The 14,961-nt window shown below is 32.1% G+C and overlaps 2 protein-coding genes across 2 annotated transcripts; one reads left to right on the top strand and one right to left on the bottom strand.

The window, feature by feature from the left end:
- Positions 1–416: 416 nt before the first annotated feature.
- Positions 417–6,125, bottom strand: LOC145127181 (uncharacterized). The gene is made up of 4 exons (XM_079062419.1): positions 6,079–6,125; positions 5,975–6,008; positions 712–786; positions 417–630 (listed from the first exon to the last, which is right to left on the bottom strand). Exons 1-4 carry the CDS (start codon positions 6,123–6,125, stop codon positions 547–549), a joined length of 240 nt encoding a protein of 79 aa, XP_078918545.1. The 3' UTR covers positions 417–546.
- Positions 6,126–8,185: 2,060 nt separating this feature from the next.
- Positions 8,186–13,909, top strand: LOC145123318 (receptor-like protein 7). The gene is made up of 2 exons (XM_079058530.1): positions 8,186–11,225; positions 13,735–13,909. The coding sequence occupies exon 1, from the start codon at positions 8,252–8,254 to the stop codon at positions 11,198–11,200; it is 2,949 nt and encodes a 982-aa protein (XP_078914656.1). The 5' UTR covers positions 8,186–8,251; the 3' UTR covers positions 11,201–11,225; positions 13,735–13,909.
- The last annotated feature ends 1,052 nt before the right edge of the window (positions 13,910–14,961 follow it).

The raw sequence follows: 14,961 nt of genomic DNA, 5'->3' as shown, positions 1-14,961 counted from the left end.
AATCTATATAACCACCAACAAAACTTGTTTAACCACAATGTATTTTTAGTTTATGCAATAATCTCAAGAACATGAAGATTAAAAGAAGAACAATAATCAACATATTTGCTTGTGATTGGGGTTTTGGGTTTTAATTACATGAACAAACATTTTTACACTACTTAACACCAAACATTAAAAAAAATTAATTTGAGTCATAAGTAGTTAGATAATCATATTGATTAGCTTCATAGATTAAAAAGTTGCATACTTTTTTACACTATTTAACACAAACATTCACCTAGCAATACACCAAATGAGCACTTGTATTTGGATCTAACACAAATCCAGTTGACAGATAATTAATCAACATTTTCTTCCCATGTCCACGTCAACACCACATAATACAAATACAAAATTTCACCTAGATAATTCTATAGATTTTCAAACTACAAACGTCCTAAAAGAAAATAAAATTGAAAGTATAATGCTAGAATTGGTTGGATTGTTCAAACACTTGAAGTACCTTCCTATTTCTTGCAAATAGCCTTGAACTGTATGACCAAATTAGGCAAAACGAACCTGCCTCTCCCACCTAAGATCTTCAGAAAACTCCATGAATGCACCAATGGGATCACCATTTGATAAAGACTACCTTCTCTGTGGTTTACCTTTCGGATACAAAACTGCCACTTCCAGATACAAAACTACATTCTCTCTGGTTTACCTTACATGGATTAACAATCTTTCCCTTGAGTGTATCCTGTGGTCGCTCATCATGTTGTTGAAGCGTTTTATGTCCATAACCTAGAGAAGAAATAGAGTTAATCATCACATCAATGAAGAAAAGACATCATGTAACAATTCGACTGAGATAAAATCTGATACAGATAAGAAACGTAGTGAAATTCCATTCTCAAATTACAATGAATTGTTCATCCCTGATTATCTATCACACGTGGATTGAGGAACCACATAAAACAAATAATTTTATGTTGCATACTTTTTTACTTATGCGGACTCCAGCACAGTTTCAAGCTTTAAAAGAGTTCAAAATTCACATCAATTTGAACCATACAAAGACAGTAACAACACAAATCAAAATTCACAGCAACAACAAGAACACAACAACAGCTCCAATCGAAAAAAGTCTTAGAACAAAAAATCATCAATAGTTCGATTTTAAGACAACAAATCGAAAAAAGAACACAAAAAAACAACAAACTTCAACATCACAGCAAAAAGCCAACATCCCAGCAAAATTCGAGCACAAAAAATTGGAGAAAACAGAAACGAAAACTCACCTACACGGAATATTGGCGGTCTCCGGTTGAGTGGTCGAAGGAAGCCGACGTCGTCGAGCAGCAGTTCGGAGTGATAGCAACAGCTCGTAGATGATTTTTCTTCTCGTTGAGGTGTTCAATCGTAGGGAAAAATCGAAATTTTGAGTTTTTGTCTCGGTCCAGCAAAAGAAAGGGGATGACCGAATCAGCTCTAAAGTTTGGACCGAGTCCTTGATGGGAAAGATCGAATCAAACAAGCTGATTAACTTTTTTTGGACCGGGTCATCTGTTGGACCCAGTTAGAAGCTATATCAAACGACCCCTTAATTTTTGAAAATAGGGACCAAACGTGTATTTTGGCACCTTCATCAGGGACGATTCGTGTAATTTACTCTTTTTCCTATTTTGTTACTAAACAACAAATGGTTACTTCAAAATCCTTGAAAGTTTGAACGATTACATTTTTATAAATTTTAATCATATTATTAAATTACGTAAATAACCACTGGCTTTTTGTATAAATTATATAAACATTCATTAACGTTGTAGTTAAGCAGATTATTATTCTTTATTGTGGTATGCATACACATGTCTCATAATTCTCCTAATTTCATAATTTTGTTAGATTTCTGAAGAAGAAATATTCAATTATTAATCAAATTTTGAGGAATCGAAAATTAAAAAGTAATGCAGTATTAATATGTATTTTAAAATATAAACACACCATCTGATTGAAATATGTAAAGATTATTAAAAAATTTATAAAACGAAATAGAGTTGTATAAAAGGTATCCAAATCATTTTTTTTCATATTTTTTCTTAGTCACTTTCTATATTTTTTATTTTTTTATTACTGCTGTTGGTAATTTATTTCTACAATATACGTAAAATTAAATAATTTTAATTTTCCCATAAAAATTAGACTGCTAGTTTTCAAATAAATAACTATCGATAAATTAAAATTTAATTTAATTTTTTAAATTTGAAAAATAATCCATCGTTTTTTAAGTGAAAGATAATTAATTCAAAGTAACCCTTTCAAAATGTCTTTTTTTTTATTTATTTTAATTCCATCGAAAAATATCATATATGTAGTCTTCATCCGGTATTACGCGTGACCATTTCTCTATGCAATTCCTCATACGTTAAATCTTAATAGTAAAATTGTGTCCATCACCTTTTGCTTTTGAAGCACAACCAGTAAACATTAATTTAAATTCTTGTACTTTCTCTCTCTAATTCAAAAATATCATAGGAAGATTGAAAATCACCATATTTTAGTTACCAAAGAAAAAAAAAATCATATTATAATGATATCTAGGAATCAAATAAACTTTGCTAGTATTTAAACGTTTTAAATTATATTTTTCAAACACATGTCGTGTTGGTACAATACAAACTATAAACTTACTAAAAAAATAAATATTAGGTTTAATTTTAATACGTATATTTTTTAAAACTGTTTCTTAATATTTAAAAATTTTCCTATCCAACATATTACTAAAATACAACATTTAAGATTTTTAGGTAACTCATCGTAACAAATAAAACAATGTAAAAAAATAATTTATTAAATACATTTCAAAATATTCAACACCATTTAGATTCAAAAATCATACTTTCTACTTTAGCTTAAATAACAGGATTAGAATCTATTGTCCATCTTTTTCTACATTAATACCAATAAAATACAAAAGTTAATCAACAAATCATAAAATGTAATGTTTATAATTAAATAATAACCTGAAATCAATTTTGTTGAGTTAAGAAACACTTTCATTTACAAGTCAAACATAGATACCATAAACAGATTTACTGTTATTTTTCTGATGCTAACACAAAGAACCTCTTCTTCCTCGTCCCGTCACCAACGGCCACGAAACAGAACAAACTAAATAAATAAAATCAGATCTGAACAACACATACATAAATATTTCACTTTTTATAAATACAAGAAACAAAAATATTAAAAAAACAAAATGAACGAACACACACGTTTTATTGCTTCTCACAATGTGTACTACATTTTTCTTCTACAAGATATGCCTTTAGAAAAATAGATCTAGACAAATGTGAATACACAAAATATCATAGCTGGTGGTTACGAAGGGAAGTAGCGACAACATTAAGGATGTGGTAGCAGATGAGGAACGGTGATAAGGGCAATGAGTGGTGGAGAGTGGAAGATCGTGGAGACGGTTGTGTGTACGGATTTGGTTGTTTGCTAATGGTTACGAAGGATGCGATATGTAGGAGCGGTGGGTTAGTTATGGTTACGTCATAGAAACAGAAAGGGAGAAAAAGGAGAGACCCCCACAGGTGGTGTGGCAGTGGTGGAGACATTAGAGACGGTGGTGGTGTTTCTGCTGCCGAAGACTAACATTATGTCTTTAAATTAATAAATCAAAATGTCGGTTTAGAGATAGAAAGTGTTAATTTTCTATGAATTCAGAGAGGGAGTATCTGATTAAAATAGTAAATGAGGATATCAAACGGCACTTCCTATTAAATATAAAATGTGTTTCTTTAAGCATAATAGATGGTACAATACGTTTAAAAGGTGATACATTTAATCTTTGTATTTGATTGGCTGATGTTTAGTCATACGGTGGCTGATGTTTAATCACCATATGATATAATCATCTACACCATTAAATTAAGATCTAATGGATTAAAATTAATCTCCTTGTTTTTAAGAGTTTGGTCTTAAAATTTAGTAGACCCCACATTATATATGTATTATAAAGTAGTAAGATATATATATATATATATATATATATATATATATATATATATATATATATATATATATATAAACTTTGTTCCCTTATAAATAGCAAACTTGCATGTTTTTTTTATCAACTTTACCCTTCATTTTTTAGCCATTTTGACACTTTTGGTCATTTCAATCAAAATTTTACATTTTTTAGGAACCTTTTAATATCCAAAGTTTGTCCACAAAACTTTAAAGTATTGACAACTTTGGTCCCTTTTCTAAAAACATGCTAATTCCAACCACTTTAATTCTTTAACCATTTTGACACTTTTGGTCCTTACAATCAAAACTTTTACATTTTTTCATAAAAAATACAAAAAACGGCCTGGGGCGAAGCCAAAGTTTTTCCGCTAGTTATTATTATTATTATTATTATTATTATTATTATTATTATTATTATTATTATCATTATTATTATTATTATCATTATTATTACAATTAAATAAAACGTATTTATTAATATTAAAATGTATAAAAAACGTATACTTTAATGTACAAAAATGACAATATTTTTTAACGTATAGAATTTTGTATTTGTATTATTCTTATATGAAATAAATATATATTCATATCTATTAAATACAAATCAATATATTTTATAGCGTATAAAAATACATAAACTTGTTAAGAAATATATAAATTTGAATAAAAATGTACAAATAACTCTATTTTATAACGTATATAAATGTATAAATTCGTTTAAAATAAATAAAATTCATATAAAAACGTTATATATAAAAATGTATAAAAAATATTATTTATATATTTAATATGTTATGTATAATAATGTATTATATTTGTATTTTATCATTTGTAAAGTTATTTTACAAATAAAAATGTCATACGTATAAAACGTTATCTTTATGTATAAAAAAACAATAAAAATATGTTTTAAAAGTATAAATAAAATTTAAAGGTATTTATATATTGAAAATATATATTTGAAAGAGTATGTATACTTTTAAATACAGATACAAATACCTTCAAATACGTGTTATATACATTTTGAAGTGAATTTATACTTTATAATATATATATATATATATATATATATATATATATATATATATATATATATAAAATAAGAATATATAATATTAATAATAATAACTATATTAATAATAATAATAGATTTAACAGTATAATACTTTATATATAATATTTCAGGCATCAAAAAACAAAAATTGTTTATCCCGGTGGTAATTGCACTGCCTTGTTCTGTAGTAGGCGAGGGTTCAAACCTTGTTAACTACATATTTTTAAGACTTTTCAGATCTTTTGATTAAGAAATAACATGCTAACATGGCTAGCCCAGTCAGCCTCGCGTCAGCGAAAAGCCTAGTCAGCACCATCTAAGCCAAAAGTTACCTGCTATGGACAGGCAAACCGGCTAAATAGCATAGATGAAAAAAAGTTTGAAAATATTAGGCATTAATCCACCAAAAATCGTTGGATGGACTATAGCCACAAAAATTGCAAAACTTGGACTTTTATGCCAAAAGGCCTACAAAAAAAGGAAGGGTAAATTACACCAATCGTCCCTCGTGCATATGCCAGAAAGCGTGTTTAGTCCTTATTTTTAAAAATTAACTCAGACAATCCCTTATATGGTAGAAAGGTGCACGCTTCATCCCTCGTTAGTTTAAATTTGTATATTTCATCCTTTGTGATACATGAAATGACTAAAATGCCCTTTGTAATTTCTTTTTCATTTATTTTGACATTTACGTTCTTTTTAATTATTAATAAATATTTTAATTAAGATTATGGGTCCACCTAGCTACCACCATCACTTGAAATCTACACCACCAATAGAAACTTGCACAACTACAATTGGAAATCTACCAACACCTTGTACCACCCAACTCCCCGGTTCAAAGCTCAAGACCACCACCCTGCTTCCATCAAGCCACCTTTCACCTCCTCCTTATACCACCTGTTCAAAGCTTAAGACCACCACCGCCACCCTCCTGTACAAACACCAACAAACCAAAAAAAAACCCATTCGAATACCATCTGTCACCGCTCCATCATCACTACTGGAAAAATCCACCTCCACCCTCAAACACCACATCTGCCACCTCCATTGCTATCAACTACCACCAGCAAACAAAATTAAAACAATAATCTGATGTAACAATCTTAGAAAAACCACAAACCTAAATCTACTCAGAATTAGGGCAAAATTAGTTTGATTAAATCCAAAACCCAAAATCATTTTGCTCAAATATAATCAAAAGAAACACAACCCCTAAATCAGAGTTTGAAGTTGGGTTTACTGTGGTGGTCTTAAGAGGAATCAAACCCCCACCGGAAATCGACACACAACCCCTCGCATACTTCGGAAAATCAACTGATATCGACACACAACCCCTCGGGATCCCCTATCGGAAATCAACACTAAGGTGATGGAAAATTTAGAGTTGCAGGTTTTCGGTCGACAGTGTAATCGTTGAAGGCGACTTCATCGTTATCAACGTCTCTCGTTTGAATCCAATTTACAGATACAAAGACAGGAGAGACAACATAGTTATTTTCCACAACGATGTCGATGGATCTAGAGTTGTAGAGTCGTAATAAGGTTTTTATCTTCAGAGAAGTAGTGAGAGACGGAAGCAGAGTAGAGAGAGGCAGTCTGCCATTTTTGTTTCAGGTGAGTTTGGGGGGACGAAAGCAAAATGAGGAAAGGGAAGGGGGAGGTCCGATCAAGTGGAGATATTTATTTATTTATTATTTTCTTTAAATTTAAAATTTATAAACAAATAAAAGAAAATTGAAAAAGAAATTATTAAGGACAAAATAGTCTTTTTATGTACGCAGGGACGAAGCACGCAAATTTTAAGCAAACGAGGGACGATCCGAGTTAATTTTTGAAAATAGCGACTAAACACGCTTTCTGTATGCACGATGGACGATTGGTGTAATTTACCCAAAAAAGAAATTTTCTTTCTTCATGTATTTCCCTTCCTACCCGTTATTGATTTCTGGAAGGGATAATGTTGAATAATGTTTCTGTCTTATATGTTGCATTATTGATTTCTGAAAGGGAGATATGTTGAACAAAGCTTCAGTCTTATACAATAGGTTTCGTATAATTGATTTCTGAAAGGGAGATATGTTGAATAATGTGACGGTCTTAATTAAGAGGTTGCATTGTAGATATCTGAAAGGGAGATACGTTGAATAATGCTGCGGTCCTAATTAGGTTACATATTTTATTGCACTCTATCAATTGATAATATGTAGGGTTTAACTTCAAACCAATTGACTCTAGTAAATGTTTCCTCCATTTCCTAATGGATGGGTTAAAGTGACAGTAGTTGTGCATGTGCAGCGTTGTTCTTTCATCTTACTTTGATTCGGTCCGTATAAAACATTATACTTTGAAACATCTATCCAGTTATGGAATAATGTGCCAAACTGCCAATGCATGTTATCCAAACATAAATAATTTTCACTGCTAATATTAGTTGACTTTTCAAACTACAATATCGTGGTAAGAAAAAAAATCTAAGTACAATGTTGGAATAGAAACAAAATCAAAGTATAATATTTAGCAATAACGTACGATTTGTGCCCTTCGCTGATCTGTCACTGTTGTTGGTCATCAACGATGGATTTCCAACGGAATCGTCCATCTCTCTGTTTCTGGAAGTGTAAAAAATCATGTAACCAATTAGTATGCATGTGAATTTATCGGAAATAGAAATCAACAGTAGGCTGACAATTAAGATCTTAGAGGTACATTTAATATGACCCTACGATAAAGATATAAAAGGTATCTACAAATAAGCTTATATTGTAAAAATTAAAATTAAATGCTCGTAATGTCGATTTGACATCCATGTAAACAATCAGATCACATCTGATTATCTATCATTTAGGCCACCAATGGCTATAATGATAAGATTTATTAAAGTATGTTATTATGGTAAAAAAAGAGTAATAAAATAAAAAATAGGTTACATAATAAAAAATACTTGTTTTAAGGTCGACAAGATGGGAAAACAATGCAATTAGGGTTGTAAGTCTTTTTGGTTTGGCTCTATTAGTGGATTTTTCATCTGCCATTTATTTGTCCCCCTTTGCCCTTTCCCACAACGAATGATATCTTATCCATTTACATGGTTGAATGTTTGAACATATACATGGTGTATATAAAGAACAATAAAGCGGGTCCAAAGACAATGAGAATAAACCTTTTTTTTTATGCATGGCTCAATACCTGAATTACTTCTATTTGCTACAAACCATCTCCATTGTATACGTTTTTGTCACAGTCACATGCACCCGATCATCACTAAGCCATGATGAGGAATGCTCGGCCTTGTTCCAATTTAAGCAAAGCATCATTCATGAAGATGATGCTGCTTGTGCTATGAGTGGATTTCAAATGTTTGACTCATGGAAACCCACGAGAAATGCATCGAATAACGGTTTTGAGTGTTGTTCGTGGGATGGAGTGGTCTGTAGCAAAGACGATGAATATGGTCATGTGATCGGTCTTGACTTGAGCGAAAGATTTATTTGTGGGCATATCAACTCTAGCAGCACCCTCTTCCGCCTTGTTCATCTTCAGAGGCTCAACCTTGCAATGAATGATTTTTATGAATCTCAAATCCCGTCTGAGATTGCTAGTCTAAAGCAATTAAGAAGCCTCAATCTCTCTGGTTGTGGGTTTAGTGGCCAAATCCCGAATGAAATTTCACAATTGGTGCAATTGTCTTCTTTAGATCTGTCATGGAATCCACTAAAGCTTCGAAGTCCTAGCCTGAAGAACCTGGTGCAAAACTTAACAGGACTTGAAGAACTCCATCTCTCAGGGGTTGACATTAATTCTTCGGTACCTCATTTCTTGGCCAACTTTTCTTCTTTTCGGTCAATCATGCTAGAAGATTGTTTGCTTCAAGATGAATTCCCTGTAGCCATATTTGAGCTACCAAAGTTGAAAATTCTTAGTTTGGCATCCAATAGCGACCTCTCTGGTTCCTTCCCAGAGTTTCGTAAAAAAAGCTTACTTGAACATGTGGATCTAGCTTTCACAGGTTTCTTTGGGACTTTACCAGAATCCATAGGCAACCTAAACCATTTAATATTATTGGTCCTTTCTGGATGCTCTTTCTCGGGGCGCATGCCAAGTTCGCTCTCTAATATGACACAACTCACTAACTTGGGTCTTGGTAGCAATAATTTCACAGGCTTCGTTCCTTCATTGGTCAGTCTTTCGAAACTCAATTCTTTGGAACTTGATGATAACAAATTCGAGAAGGAACGCTTGCCCAATTGGATTGGCAAGCTGACTAAACTTGATGAACTGTCTCTAGCTAATATGAATATACACGGGGAAATCCCAGTCTTTCTTGCCAATCTAACCAAACTTAGTGTAGTTTCAATGGGATATAATTTTCTTACCGGTCATATGCCATCCTCGTTTTTCAACCTCACACAACTAACACAGTTAGTCCTTTATAAAAATCAATTGCAAGGACCAATTTCACGCTCTTTTTCCAACTTTAAAAGTCTACAGCTTCTTTTTCTTCAGTATAACGAGTTCAGTGGTAGGCTAGACTTAGACATATTCCTAGGACTCAACAAACTCCAAAATCTTAATTTAGGTTATAACAAAATCTCATTAGTGGACAACAACAACTATAGCGATAGCACCTTACCAAACTTGAAAGTCTTAGGTCTCCAATCATGCAACGTGAAGAAATTTCCTGCCTTTTTGCGCTTCCAAAATAGAATGAATGGCTTATTTTTTGCCTACAACAAAATAGATGGCATGGTACCGATATGGATATGGAACAACAGCCGAGAAACATTACAGGTGATTAACCTTTCCAACAATTCAATCACTGGCTTTCATCAGCATCCTCGTTTTCTGCCATGGGAACGTTTAGAAGGATTTTTCATCGGTAATAATCAGGTACGAGGACAACTACCAATTCCACCAAAAACAACAGTTTTTTATGACGCCTCAGATAATAATCTGACTGGAGAAATACCATCACTAATATGTGAAGTGAAACCTCTTCAACTGTTGGATCTGTCTTCTAACCACATGAGCGGAACACTTCCACCATGTTTAGGCAGCTTAAGCAATTCGATGTTGGTTTTTAATCTGAGACGAAATAACTTCCATGGAACAATGATGAATGAGTTTATGCATGGAAGCATGTTGAAAAGCATCGATTTGAGCGAAAATAGATTTATGGGTCAGCTGCCAAGATCATTGATAAATTGTACAAATTTAGAGGTTCTCTCGCTTGGAGAGAACTCCTTTAATGACATCTTTCCTTCTTGGTTGGGAACTCTTGCCCAACTGAAAGTTCTGGTTTTGCGGTCCAACAGCTTTTACGGTCCAATTCAAGGCTCCATAAATGTTGGTTCACAGTTCTCTAAGTTGCGGATCATAGACATCTCTAACAACGATTTTAATGGTCAGTTGCAGCAAAAGTATTTCCAAACTTGGAATGCTATGAAATCGGTCTATGAAGGCAATTCATCCGTTATGGCATCCGAGATATCCTCTGCCTTGGGAACGTTCCACACAAATTCATCATACTCCATGACATTGATACACAAAGGTGTCAGAACAGAGTACCAAAAGATTTTAACCATATTCACAGCTATTGATATCTCGTCGAACTATTTTGAAGGAGAAATCCCACTATCACTCCAAGATCTTCAAGGGCTTGAATCACTCAACCTTTCAAACAACCGTTTTACCGGACCTATCTTGCCATCATTGGGGTACCTAACGAATCTTGAATCATTGGATCTCTCTCAAAACCAGCTATCCGGAGAAATTCCTCATCAATTGTTGCAACTCGGTTTCCTTGCGATTTTCAATGTGTCCTTCAACCATCTTGATGGGCACATACCGCAAGGGAAACAATTTAATACATTCGAGAACAACTCCTACGAAGGGAATCCCCGGTTGTGTGGACTACCTTTATCAAAGGAATGTCAAGACTCAAAGGTGACAAGACTTCCATCAGCAAGTGCAAGAAATACGTCTGCGTCTCTCCTTCCAAAGGAAACTATTGATTGGATTATCATATTCTGTGGAGTTGGAAGTGGGCTAGTTGTTGGGATTGTTATCGGAAACTTTTTACAAACACGGTGTATTGATCGAATCAGAAAAAAGACATATGGATAAAGTCGCTTCGACATATGAAACGAAGGTACAATACTTTGTTAAAACTTAAACCCTTACTACTTCTCAGAAACTTTTTAAAACAATAATTTGTTATGTGTGTAGTATCAATTCATCAACCAAGTTGAAAATATTTTTCAATTTAAGTATTTAATTATTTCTCAAAGGCTTTTAGCAGAATGTAAGACTAAGTGTGATACATACCTTTGCCAACTTTGTCTTGTTAACAATTACTCTAAATATATAACGGTTTTTTTATAAATACCCCTCATTTTTCAATCCCACACCTTTGATATGAGGTTTTGTCTTTTGTGTTTTTTTTTCATATTTTGTTTTTTTTTGTTGTTTTTAATTCTTTTTTAATTATTATTATATTTTAATATTATTATTATTATTATTAAAAATTTTGCACAAAATTTTAATATTCGGACGACATTATAAATTCGAACGGCTATATAAAATGGGTTTTAAATATTTTTTTATATTTTAATATTAATATTATTATTCTTATTATTATTATAAATTTCGAATAACATTTTATAAATCGGACATTATAAATTTGAACAACTTTATAAAATCGGAACAAAAGCAAAGTTTGTCCCTATTAATTACGGATCTTAATTGGTATGGTATTACAATTGCATGGTGCGTTATGCGGATTGAAAACATTTAGTCGAACACTATACAATGTTTTCCATGCAATCGAATGTTCTGATCTGTAATTAATAGGGACAAACTTTGCTTTTGTTCCGATTTTATATAACTATCCGAATTTATATTGTCCGATTTATAAAATGTGTTCGAAATTGATAACAATAATAATATTAATATTAAAATATAAAAAATATTTAAAAAACCGATTTTATATAGCCGTTCGAATATATAATGTTTTCCGAATGTTAAAATTTTATACGAAATTTATAACAATAGTAATAATAATAATATTAAAATATAATAATAATAATAATAATAATAATAATAATAATAATATATAGTAATTTCTGTTAAGAAAGAAAAAAAAATGATGTCAAATCTAGGGATGGCAAAAAACCCCATACCCGATGGGGAATCCGAAACTCGCATCCATTTTAACTGAGGAATCCCCAAGTTGACCGGGGATGGGGAATCCCCGAATAAAAAAGTAAGGATGGGGATGGGGATGGGGATACCCTTAATCCCCGACCCTTGACCTGCCCCCGATATATACTAATATATAAAAATAATACAAAACATATATTTATAGTACAATTTACAACACATAAAACTTGATCCAAGTAACCTAACTCATTAGTAATTACTTGGTTGAGATTATACTTTTTATTTTTCTTTTATCTAATTTAAACTCGTGTATTATTTTTTTTTTCTATTTGGTTTATCTATTTTATCTCAAATATCACTTTGATAATTTTTTTCTACCTAATTTTTCATGTACATTTAAAATTGGTAGAAAATTTGTTTATATTTTTTTATGCAATCTATAGATATTTTATATTTTGTAAAATCTTTAAACTTATGTTGTTAAAATTGAATTTTAGAGTTTTCCTTTAAGTAAAAGTTTTCATATTAAATAAGAAAAAAAAATCTCTGATACCCCACCGGAGATCACCAGTCCCCATTGGGGGTGGGATGGGGGGTTTATTTATATTCCCCAATGGGGATGAGGATTGGAATGAGAATTCGGGGATGGGGATGGGGATTGATGTCCCATGTATTCCTCGTCCCTGTTGTCATCTCTAATCAAATCAAATGTCAAAAATTTGATTTGATTGACTTTAGGTGTTAAATATGGATAAGAGATATTTATAGCATAACCCAATATATAATTATTCATCAATAACTTTAATTTAGTTATTTGTTAAATAAAATATACATTTTAATGAAGAAAATATTTAACTTATTTTAAGTCGAAAATACTTAAGAAATTATTAATTTAACGTTGATATAGATCTACTCGAATTTGTATCAGACTCACATGATTAGGACAGTCGCTAGATTTCAAGTAGGGGTGACAGAGGGTAATGCAATGTCGCCTGCGACGTCTTTGTATCTGATGAACCATCTCCGAGGACGCCTCCTCTAAATGGGAATACCATTTCTAATAAAAAAATGGATTTACGTGATTTTTCTAGAAGAAATAATTGTTATATCATATTATAATAATTTTTACAAGTAAAACCTGAGATTAATGACCAAAGTTTCATCTATAATTCACCAAAAAAAAAAAAAATACAGACATATATATTATAAAATAAAATAAGTTTAGAATCGAAAATGATACATATTCTTTACTTTTAAATATGGATATATACTTTATTCTTTACTTTTAAATATAGATATATGCTAACCTAAAAGAATTCAGTTTAGGAGTGAATGATATCAATATTTGTTTATGGGGAAATGGTATTTCAGGCATTTGCCCTTTGAATGTGAAATGCTCGTTCCATGATTTATGGATATGATATTTTCAAAAAAAAAAAAAAAAAAAAAAAAAAAAAAACTTGTTAGTATGAAGCTCACCTTAGCATTTATCCCAGCAGGTCTAATTGCTTCAAGTTCAAAGGTTAAGGAGAAGGTGTAGAAGACCTTCAAGGATGTTTGCCTATTTTACTGTTTAATATGTGGATTTATGTTTATATTTTGTTGGTTTTAGTTTAGTTAAATTTGTTTGAGTTAGATCGATCGACTTGCCTGTAACACATTTGATATATAATTTAGCAGATTTTTGACATTTAAGTGACAGATTAAGATGGTTTTTTTTCCAAAAAGGTTTTTTTTTTTACATCTCATGTCTGTGGGAGGAAAGATACTTAGAGGAAAAATTATTTGTTTTTCAGAAGACAAAAGACGTAAAAATATATTTTTGACATTTTTTAAAAATATAGCTTCTAATTTTGAAAAACGTTTTCTAAATTCTAATCCAAATATGATATTTCTTTTTTCACAACCATTGCCTCCCTTATCGTTCCTGTCTGTAACGTTTGGTTCCGATATAAGTTTAATTCTCCAATTATTTATAAATTTCCTTTGGGACTCGACGAGTTGGAGGATTCAACTTGTCATGTCGAGAGGGTTTTGGCCGCGAATATTAATGGACCAACTTGGCGAGTCAGGGTGTCCCAACTCGGCGAGTCAGGGTGTCCCAACTCGGCGAGTTGGCGGCTGGGATGAAAACCCTAATTTTTAGGGTGTTGCACCCTATTTAAAGGCCTTAAGTCATTTGGTTGGCCTCCTTACCAGCCTCCTCTGTCCAGAAAACCCTAATAGAGTGAAACATCTCCTTTTGTGAGTGTGTGAGCTTGTGGAGTGTTGATCTTTTGTGCTCTTTTGAAGAAGCTTTGAAGTTGGAGGTGTAAAGCTTGGAGGGAAGGCTTAGATCCAGAATCTCCACAGTTGTTGCAATCACTTAACGGTATCAAGTCCATACCATGCTTTGTTATCATTTAGATCTCTCTGTTTTGAAGTTTTATCTTGTTTTTGGGCTCATGGGTAATTTGTCCAAGAAGCTGAGTGTTCCATGGGTTGTTATGTTAGATTTGACCATTTTATGGCCCCTTTTGGCTTAAAGTTGCAAGCTTTGCTAAGTTCTAGGTCCCATTCATGCAATAAGTTCCTTTTTAGCCCATTTTGAGCCCTAGGGTTTCTTCTTACCGTGCATGGACGTAAAGTTAGAAAGTTTATGTGTTATTCCAACCTTTGGATGGCAAATATGTGTTTTGGGACTTTGATTTGAGAGTTTAAGGGCTTAATGGATCAAGCCTCAACCT

The sequence above is a fragment of the Lactuca virosa genome, chromosome 7 (assembly GCF_052849685.1).
Source record: "Lactuca virosa cultivar CGN04683 chromosome 7, Lactuca_virosa_CGN04683_v6, whole genome shotgun sequence".
Taxonomy (NCBI): Eukaryota; Viridiplantae; Streptophyta; class Magnoliopsida; order Asterales; family Asteraceae; genus Lactuca; species Lactuca virosa.
The sequence above is the reverse complement of the archived record's forward strand: the minus strand, read 5'-3'. Positions and strand labels throughout refer to the sequence as shown.

What these genes read in the sequence shown, in the direction of transcription:
- LOC145127181 (XM_079062419.1), bottom strand. Translation starts at nt 6,125, where the DNA reads ATGGAGGTGGCAGATGTGGTGTTTGAGGGTGGAGGTGGATTTTTCCA. An exon ending in GGTGGAGGTGGATTTTTCCA is followed by an intron (nt 6,009 to 6,078) that starts GTAGTGATGATG and finishes GTGTTTGTACAG; the next exon opens with GAGGGTGGCGGTGGTGGTCT. An exon ending in GGGAAAGATTGTTAATCCAT is followed by an intron (nt 631 to 711) that starts GTAAGGTAAACC and finishes CAGAGAAGGTAG; the next exon opens with TCTTTATCAAATGGTGATCC.
- LOC145123318 (XM_079058530.1), top strand. Translation starts at nt 8,252, where the DNA reads ATGGCTCAATACCTGAATTACTTCTATTTGCTACAAACCATCTCCATT.